Consider the following 10,201-nt stretch of genomic DNA (forward strand, 5'->3'; position numbering starts at 1 on the left):
TAGACTGTAGATTCTTTTGATGCTGTTGCACCGCTGTGGGAGGGACTGGTGGGACATTAGGAGCCAGCCTGCTGTCACAGTCATGCTTTTGTCTAATTCGTCCAGCTCTCCAAAGAGTGGGAGCCCAGTGTGCTGAGGGTGTTGTTTGGAAGGATGAAGCCGAGAGAATAAGTGGGAGGGTGAGAGAGTCAGAAACATCTATGCACTCAGGCGGCCTGCTAGCAGTGCAGCAGAAAGCTGAATATGTGCAGATATGGACTCAGGCAGTCCTGGGAGCAGCTGCCGAAGAGGCAGGCAGCTTTGTACTGCATGGCCCACTTAGCATTAAAACCAGTGACTTTAATTTAACGTCCAGGTTTTTTGTCTTACAGAAGTTGCTGAGATTGTGTGGTAGAAAATACCTTTGATTAGAGTGGTATTCTATCAGTACTTGAAATATAGGATAAATATTGTCTTGTTAGCCTTCATGGATCTTTACACACTCATCATATTCATGAAAACCCTGAATTTTAAGGCTTAATTCTAAGTAGCAAACTTCCTTTGGGCCAGGGTGCTGTCCAAGGTCCTGAAGAGTTTGCTGAAGGATTAGTGATTGGAATGAGAAGTCTCTTTGGGCACACAGTAGGTATGTATCACCAATTTACATGTATCTGTATACTTTTATATTAACATAAAATGTGTTGTTTATGAGAAGTAAATGATTATATTTAGTAGGTGGGATCACTTAGTCTCTTTTAAAAGACATGTTTTCGTGTTTTTAAATGGGAAATAATTTAATATTGGCCTGTTAGTTTTTAAATATGTCTTTGTGGTGGTGAATCAATGTACTTCAAATATTTGATAGTTGGCAAAAAACGTTTCATTTTTGTGTGAGACAGATTTGTTAGTTGGAAGCAGTGCGTGCTGTGCATTGTGACATTGCTTCCATAGGACCCATGTGACTTCCTCCTCTGGCTTTTGGTAGGTGGTGCAGCCGGAGTTGTGTCTCGAATCACTGGTTCCGTTGGGAAAGGTTTGGCAGCAATTACAATGGACAAGGAGTATCAGCAAAGAAGACGAGAAGAGATGGGCCGACAGCCTAAAGATTTTGGAGATAGTCCGGCCAGAGGAGGAAAGGGCTTCCTGCGGGTAAATCTTCTTCAAGAACCTTCAACTTTTATATGAACATTTTGGAGTGTGCAATCCAAATGCTGAGTTTTGGTTTTGGGGGGGGGGGGTTGGTACCCAGAATCAAACTCTCAGTCTTGTGCTTGCCAGGCAGGCACTTGTGCCGCTGATGCTGAGCTGTGTCGTCCCCAGATAAAGGTGTCTTTTGTTTTTCTTGAGACAGGGTCTTGCTATGTAGTTTGGGCTGGCCTTGAACTCATTTTGTAGCCCAGGCTGGCCTCGAACTTGCAGCAGTCCTCCTGCCTCAAGCTCCCAAGGGCTGTAATTACAGGCGTGCATCACCACACCAGGCCTACACTGCTGTTTTTGACAGTTGTTAAGAGTGTATAACTGTATTTTTAATCTTGGAAGTATTTTCAAAAAGCTGCGACTGGTGTTTGAGCCAGTGAGTTTTAACAGCTGTGTCTTACATTCTGTGAAATACTCTATTTGTCAGGTTATTTGCTGTGCCAGGGTGTTTTCTTTATTTTCTTTTTTTTACAGTTCCATTAAATTAAAAAGTAATCTCATTGAAATGTATAATTAGATTATTTCACTCAACTAATTTTTATTGATGTGAGACGGAGGATTACACAGAGAGATTAAATCAACTGCCTGTGCTCGTACAGCTGATAGGTAACAGAGCCAGGTTTAGGTGCTCTATCTCTGCCTTACTGCTCTATCTTCCATGGATGTACTCAGTTAAAAAGCTCTGTGACTTAATATCTTTACAATAATAATGTGCTCACACGTTCACATTATCAAGTGAGTCATGAGTCTTTAGTCTTTTTTTTTTTTTTGAATTTTTGTTTCTAGTATGTTTGTAGAGACCTCTAGTGGTTGATTTAAAATTAAGCAACTTCTCTCCCAGGAACCTTTCTGATTGATTTCTCTTTCAGGGAGTTTTTGGTGGAGTGACGGGAATAATAACAAAGCCTGTAGAAGGTAGGTTGAGAGTATTTCTGCCCGGTAAAAAGTAAAGTGTCAGTGCTTGATAAACATGCTAGATGTTGCTATAAGATACTTGAGAAAACCATTGACTAAATTTTAGATTCACATTCTTAAATTATTTAGTGTATCTTCCTCAGAAAGCAGAGACATTAAGTAGGAGATTATGATTCAGACTTTGAAAGCTGTTTTCATCAGGACCATCAGCAAACTAGATTTTTTGAGACTCTCACTAGTAATTGACTTGAGGTTTTTCTGTGGTTATCTTTTTTATAGTCTCATTTAAAAAGGTACGTATTCTTCAGTGCAATCCCAGTTGGTATTTTTTGTGACAGTTGACAATCTAAAATTTATATGTAAATTCAAGAGTTCCAAAATAGCTGAAACAGTCTTGAAAAAAGAGCAAATTTGGAGGACTTATACTTCGCAATTTTAATACTTGTTATGTATAGAGCTGTAGTAAAAAAACAGTGTGATACTTGTGTAAGAATAGACGTATAGATCAATGGTATATAACTGACAGTTGACAGTTCAGAAATAAAATCTTCCAGTTATGGCCGATTGAGTTTGGCAGGGGTGCTGAGACGGCTGGACATCCACACGTGAAGCAGAGTAAAACTGGACCCTTAACCCTGTACTGTGTAAAAGTGAACTCCAAATAGGCTAAATACCTAAACGTAAGAGCAAAGCTACAGAACTCAAAGAAAACACAGAACCGGGTCTCTGTTACTTTGGGGTGGCTTAGCTTTTCTAGATGCGACACCAAAAGCACAGATGAAAAAAAGAAAAAGTAGTTAAATTATACTGCACTAGAATTTAAAATTTTTGTGCCAAAAGGACACCATCAAGAAAGGGAAATGACAGTCCACAGATTGGAAGCAGATTTTTACAGACATCTATTTGATGAAAGACTGAATATAAAGCACTCTTACAAGTCTCAGTTTAAATGGACCAAGGATATGAATGGACATTTCTCCAAATCAGATGTATGAGATGAGACTAAAGGACCAGGGACTTAGCAGCCTAAGCACCTGCCTGGCAAGCATGAGGTCTTGGATTCAATTCCTGATACAAAAAAAAAAGAGAGAGATGACTAAAATTCATGATGAACATTTAAATTTTTGAAAATTAGTATAATAACAGATGTTGACACTAAGTCCCCTCAAAATCTCCCCTTTGATTTGAACACACTTACCCCATTGCTTTTGCCACTTCTGAAGCAGTTCTGGAAGCCATCCTTAGTATCGGTACAGGTGAACGTGGCTGCTGAGGGCCATCCAGTGGGCAGGCATCTTGTTGGAAGGTGAGGGTGGGTCCTCATGCATTTTGTTACTGGGTCTGGCACCATGCCACTGAGTGCTGGTCTCCAAAGTTAAAGGTAGGTGCTTTGAATTGATTCAGTACACTGAGGCAGCCGCGACGGCACAACCACAGACACTTGTGAAAGAGGACTTCAGAGCTGCTTCAGAGAGGGGCAGGGCGATGGGATGAGTGTGCTTGGAGGAGGGAGGAGGATAATTGACATTGTATCTTTCACTGTTTTATTTATATATTTAAAAAAGGAAAGTGAGGAAAAAAAGCAAAAGGCATAAACAACAACAGCAAACTCAAAATAGTAACAATACAGGGTGTCGAAACAATGAAAGAAATTTAACAATGGTGGTTACATTACATATTGTTCTCTTTTTTTTTTAAAGAAAGAAAAGAAACTTAAAATAGAAAAACAGAAAAAGGTAGAACAATACCAAATTAAAAAAAATTACCATCACAGAATCAAAGCATAAATGGTGGCTAGCCCCCCAAACATTGACAGTGCAGATACTTTTTTTTTTTAAATGTAAACTTTGACCAGGTTTTCTGATCACTTGTAAAGAGGGCTCATAAGAACATCTAATTAGTCATCAGGGGTGTATGTATCAAATCACAGTCACATACCACGTCACACCTGTTAAGAAGGCTGAACTCAGCACAGTGTGGGGAAATCGAAGCCCTCATACATTGCTGAGAGGAATGGAAGGTCATGCAGTTCCTGTGTGGAAGAATCTGACTGTGCAACCAGAGACTTAGCTGGGCTCTCGTGTGGCTCTTTTGGTGTAAGGTATGCACCCAAGAGAGTTGAAAGAGAGGTTCAGACAAAAACTTTATGATAGCAGCATCTTATCCCAAATATCCTCCTAGAGGGCCGAAATACCCTTTCCCTGTTGTATGAGTAGCTGAAATATGGCATATCCGCACGATGGAATATTGTCCTACTTGAAAAGAGATCAAATACTAATAGGTACTACAAGATGGATGAGCCATGAAAATAGGTATAAAGTAGAGAAAGCCACTGGTACTAGAACACAGACTGAATAATTTTGTTCATGGGAAATGTCCACAACAGGCAAATCTGGTGAAATAGGCAGTGTCTGTAGGAGAGTGAGCAGGGGGCAAGAAGTGAACTGGGTGATCAGATTAGGGAAGACTTGGGGCAGTCGTGAGGCTTGGTAATCGACACAGGGTTTCTTTTGAGGTGTGGTACAGAGTTTGAAAAGTTGTGATCTAACTTCTTTAGTTAACTTCTAATGTCTAAAAGTATATTGCTTGAAAAATCTTGATGATTGCTGTAAAAAACAACAATGTATCGTTAGTTCTCGGGCCTTGCAGTTGCCTCTGCTGACTAAAGGACCAGTCAGCTCTGGAGCTTTGCAGCTGTCTGGAGTGCTGGTTACCCACTCTGGGGTTTGGTTCAGCAGGACTGAGTTGGGGCCCAAGAATTTTCACTTAGCACAGACTTCGAGGACCCAGTGTTCTTGTGTGAGGATTAAATTTAACTTGTTTAGAAAGTCAGTATCTTGTAGCTTTCTGAGTTTGGTGCACATTTCTGTTGAGTTCAAACTTGCTTATTTTAAAGGATCTTTGTATACTTATTGTCTTTTTTCCTCTGAAGGTGCCAAAAAGGAGGGAGCTGCTGGATTCTTTAAAGGAATTGGAAAAGGGCTTGTGGGTGCTGTGGCTCGTCCGACAGGCGGGATTGTCGACATGGCCAGCAGCGCCTTCCAGGGCATTCAGAGGTGAGTGTGCCCACTCGGGCAGTGCTGTCAGGAGTGAGTGGAGTGCTTGCTGCCTCTGGGACTGAGTTCACTTGGAAGTTACAACAGCTTGACAGGTAAGGGGCCACCAGAAAGGAAGTAGAAGAGATTTGTTCAGTTTCCCTCTTTTTCATCACCTCCCCCAGTCTTGGTTGCTGTCTGTCTCTGTGTCATATATATGAATGAATGTACCCAGGGGTATTATACTACTACTGATCTGTACCCATAGCTCTTTTTTATTTTTTGTTTTAAGATGGGTCCAGGCTGGTTCAGTACTTGTGATCCTACGCAGCTTCCTGAGTAGCTGGGATTACAGGCGTGTGCCACCATGACTAAAATGTAGTTACCACAAAACAAACAGTTACTGGTCTTGCCATATGCTAAACACTGTGCTGGGCACCAGGAAAACAAAGAGTAGGTGATGTAGTCTTTGCTTTTATTATCTGTGACTTTGTTTAGGAAGAGGGTGGAATGGGTTTGGGGATTTAGCTCAGTGGCCCAGGCGCTTGCCTGCTAAGTGCGAGGTCGTGAGTTCAATCCCTGGTACCTAAAAAAGAAGAGGATAGAAGCTTAGGGTTCAGAATTGGACTTACTATTTTCTGCTATATTTTGGGCTACATAAAATTATCATTGTTTGCTTATCAAATATTTGTATATTTAGTCAGCATGTGTCTTTGGATTATTTTGAAGTATTCTCACATATTGCACATTTTCTGCTACCTTGAGTAGGGCAGCGGAGTCAGCTGAGGAAGTGTCGAGCCTGTGCCCCCCTCGCCGTATCCAGGAGGATGGCATCATTCGTCCCTACGACAGGCAGGAGTCAGAGGGCCATGACTTGTTCGAGGTAAATTCTTTTCTTTGAGAATACAAGCAGAGTTCAATTTTAAGGATTGCTAGAGCCAGGATTTCAGGCCCTTAACGTTCCTAACTGATGAACTTCATTGAAGGATGAGAGCTGGTTTGTAGAATAATTTAGATTATTTATTTTTTGTTTTAGCATAGTATGTTAAATGTAAGTATTTGGTGAAGTTTTCTGCACAGTAGCAAAGCTTTTTGGTGCAGAAAAGATAATGTTAAAAGAAGTCACAGGCTGTACTCATTTAGTGAACATTGTTAGTTTTGGCTTCCTGCTTTGTAGCTAATCACTGGAATTTCACTGCTTTTTCTCCCCCACAAATTAGTTCATTTGCACTACTTTATAACTCTACATTTATTCAGGTAAACAGCTGAGGAGAGAAAAAAAGGTAATATAAGGTTACAGTTCTGTTAACTTTTAAAGTTTTCCATCTTTTACTATAACTTTATTATAGTTAAATAATATGTACATAAATAAATTGCTGTTTTTCTGTCACTGGCTTTCCTGCAAAGACAGCTTATTAATATTTTCTTTCCTTGACTTTAAAATAAATGACTCTGAATCATTCTTAGCCTTTGGTTTGTATTATATGTGATTCCATTTTATCTTTTTGCGTGCTTCTAACTTTATTTTCTTTCTTTTTCTGCCTACACAGCAAGAACTGGAAATACAAGAGTAAATGTTTCCCATTCTACTACTTGATTTCATCCTTAATCAGAACAAGCTGTGGTACTGACGGGGTGTGAGTCAGACTGAGAGCCACCTCTAGTGAGATTGGCTTTATAACTCTCCTCTCCATTTGGGCTTTTGACCGTAGCATTTGATAACAAACAAAAGTGATAGTGTATCTGGTAAAACAGTGCTGGTAAGCGCTCAGTGTAAAAGATGAGAGGTTGTGGGAAACAGCTGCTTCCAGTTTAGTAGGTGAAAGACAGTCCAAAACCAGATGATTCTGGTTCATTTTGAAAATTTTATCTTACAGTGTTTATGTGCATGTAGGTAAAATTGAAAAGAAAGGAGTAGTTTTTATATTCAGCCTATTGGATGTATTCTTTTTTTGTTTTAATTTTATTTTAAAGAGGGTAAAACCAAACATAACAAAACAGAACAAAGCAGATCAGAAGAAAACAATGTAAGAGACACAGATTTGGATGTATTCTTATGTTTGCAAGTCATGATGGTGGAATATTATTTCCCAAATTACTAAATAGACTTTTGGTTCCCCAATTACTAAATTTACTCAAGTCAAAGGACGATGAATTAGGGCATTTGTAAAAGTCAGTTGCTCTGAGTCTGTCTTTAGACTCTAAGTGAGAGTTGTCATATGAAGTTTGAGACTCTGTTTCCCTTTCCTCTTTTTTTCCCTTTTTAATCTCATGTTATATACATGCTCAGTCTTGCATTTATGCTTTTCAGAGATCCAGTCTCCTTGTTGGTTATATGTGCTTTGTAATTTTTAGGTTTAATTAGTGCAAACAGAAAGAGAAGTTATGTGTAATTTTTTAAAATAAATGATTGAAATGTTTAATTGGCTTTAGCAGCATCTTATCTCACAGCTTTATGCTGTGCCCAAAATTGAAACTAAAGTAAAATTTAGATTTCTAATGTGTTGCTTATTTGAGCACAGTGAAACTATGAACATACAACAACTGTTCAATTATCAAGATAAAACTACAGTTATCAAGATAATTACTCTTTTGATTCACATTTAAAAGAAGCACTTTGCTGGAAACAACTGGCATCTGAAGAGGACCCAGTGCAGGAGTAGCAGGACTGCTGCTCTTGGGCTGGAGGAGGTAGCCTGCAGGTGGAGCGCTTGCCTAGCGCCTGCCAGGCCCTGGGCAGCCCCCAGCATACCCTCCGCTGCCCTGGCACACACAATTTCTGTCCCTTATGGGACCAGGTATAACAAAACATACAAATACTAAAAGTAGTATTTTCTTGGCTGTGTCAGTTTTAATGAAAATTAAATTTTGGGAACTTTCATACTTCAAGATATTTTTCTTGTTTACTTGTTTAATTTTTTTAAAGCTCCTTAGGTTATTAACCTTTTACTTGTGATTTTTTTTGAACAAATGTATGTTAATAAGCATAAAACCTCAAGAAACTTTATTAGTTTATTTAGAGGTCATCTTCTTGTCTGATTTATTAATTCTTTATCAGGCAATCCTTTAGACTGTAATTATTATTATGGTTACTAGAAGGTATAGAATGTATATTACTGAGAGGACTTAGTATTTTTTCCCAAGGGTGGTAAGCACAAATACTGAGAAATTTAAACTGTTTCACCCTTTACCTATCTTACTGTGCTTAGATATTTGAGTAAGAAATATTTATTGATTATTTAAACAGTTTCGGATATTTTTAAAATCAACATGGCCTTAAAGGACCACATATAGCAAAAGGTAAATAGCAAAGAGTACTAGCATATAAAAATGATACCATTTCATCTCTTACAATAATTTATTAGGTCTTTTGATCCCCATTTAATAGTCAGCTCTAAGAATTTCATATACCAGGTTTTCATTATGTTCTTCTTCTCTATTCTTCTAGGATAATTACTGTTTACTGCATATGTGTGTGTGTATATATATATGTATGTATGTGTGTATAATATGTGTGTGTGTGTGTGTAGTCAGTTTTACATTTAATATTAATTTTGGCCCAGATTATATAAGATTTAAAATGAGGTCCCTTACCTTTCCTTTTTAATTATATTTTCCATGTTCTTAGAAATGCTTCATTAGCATTTTAAATTCTTGCATTAGCATCTGTTTAGGTAACCTTACATCATGTATTTTATTTTTAATTCATGGTATTAAAGTTTGTCTATTATTTTACAACAGTAATAATGCTATGATAGACATCAGCATATATTTTGTTTATTCATATCTTGTGCTGTTTGCTTAGAGTTAACTAAAAAATGAAGCACCAGGTAAAAGGCTTTCGTATCCTGTTACTAACTCCACATTGCATCCTGAGAAAGGAGAGAGGCGATGTTATCAGCGGTGTTGATCTCCTGCTTCCATCAGTAATTATCTTCCTCTGAATCTCAGAGCCTAGAGAATTTTTAGTAGTACCTAGAAGGTCTGCCACAGTGTGTTCCGGTGATATCACACGTTAGAGGCTTTCAAGGTTGAAGTGCAATAATCTGACAACTAATGAGATGTATACGAGATAAAGAGTAGATACTATGTCTTGTACTTGCATCTCTAAGCTAATTTCATTTTAGCATTTAAATTTCAAGGTGAAAATAAATTCCCATAATTGTTAATTCTTTTCCCATGTTCTCTTTGAAGAAATTGAGGCCTAATTGACAAAAGTATTTAGCTAACTCAGAGGTGAGCTGTGAAACAGGTGAGCCTGGCTCTGAAAGCTGCACTCCTCCCTTCCCGAAGTTCATTGCAAGGCTGAGGCCTCAGGCTTGGAGATTTCTCCATTTTGTCTGTGGGCTTGGTAATTATCAAGGGACACTTGGGGACCAACATCTTTTAATAACGTGTACTCAAGCATTAAAACAATATCTACAACTGTGCTTTCTCTGCTTGCGATTATATTGATTATATTTTCCTGTAATAATATTGATATTGTATTCTTTGTTATAAAATATTATGGTCTTATTCAGAATGTTCACATTCTGTATTTTTAAATATATTATCCTCTGGTCTTTATGTATTATAGATAATGCCATTAATAATATTTTCCTGCTATTAATTATAAGAAATTTGTTGTTTTTTAATGTGTGTTGACTAATTCAAATCAATACTTTTAAGATAGTTTAAAAGAAAAATAAATCTTTTAAAGTGCTGTAATTTATATTTGAATTATTTTATGCTTGGTATTTCTCTGTAGAAATAAATCTTAGCAACTATTTTGAGATCTTAGAACATCTTCATTTTCATATTATCATTGTAATTTTTATTAGAAATATAATTTTATATACAAATATACTTTTCAGTGTGTTTAACTTATACAACCAAAAATTCAAAAATAGTAACCATTACCTTATAATTTTCTTGTGTGTATAATGTCGACCTCTGTATAAATCAGTGCTTGAGTCTTTCACCCAACCCCATCAAAAAATCTGACGAAAAATACGAGCTATCCTGTGAAAAACGTTGTAGAACCATATTTTTAAAATGTTGCGATACATTAGGTATTCATAGAGCATACCCAGAGT

General features: G+C 37.6%; 1 protein-coding gene across 1 annotated transcript in view; it reads left to right on the plus strand.

The window, feature by feature from the left end:
• Positions 1-9,971, plus strand: part of LOC134474738 (intermembrane lipid transfer protein VPS13C-like) — a 94,440-nt gene extending 84,469 nt beyond the window's left edge. The window contains 6 exon segments of the mRNA XM_063243276.1: positions 550-625; positions 965-1,128; positions 2,046-2,091; positions 5,024-5,147; positions 5,895-6,009; positions 6,677-9,971. Of these exon segments, the coding sequence (XP_063099346.1) occupies positions 550-625; positions 965-1,128; positions 2,046-2,091; positions 5,024-5,147; positions 5,895-6,009; positions 6,677-6,700 (549 nt within the window). The 3' untranslated portion in view covers positions 6,701-9,971.
• The last annotated feature ends 230 nt before the right edge of the window (positions 9,972-10,201 follow it).

Source organism: Cavia porcellus, unplaced genomic scaffold (genome assembly GCF_034190915.1).
Source record: "Cavia porcellus strain 051 isolate PalLab524CR breed Dunkin Hartley unplaced genomic scaffold, mCavPor4.1 scaffold_37, whole genome shotgun sequence".
Classification (NCBI taxonomy): Eukaryota; Metazoa; Chordata; class Mammalia; order Rodentia; family Caviidae; genus Cavia; species Cavia porcellus.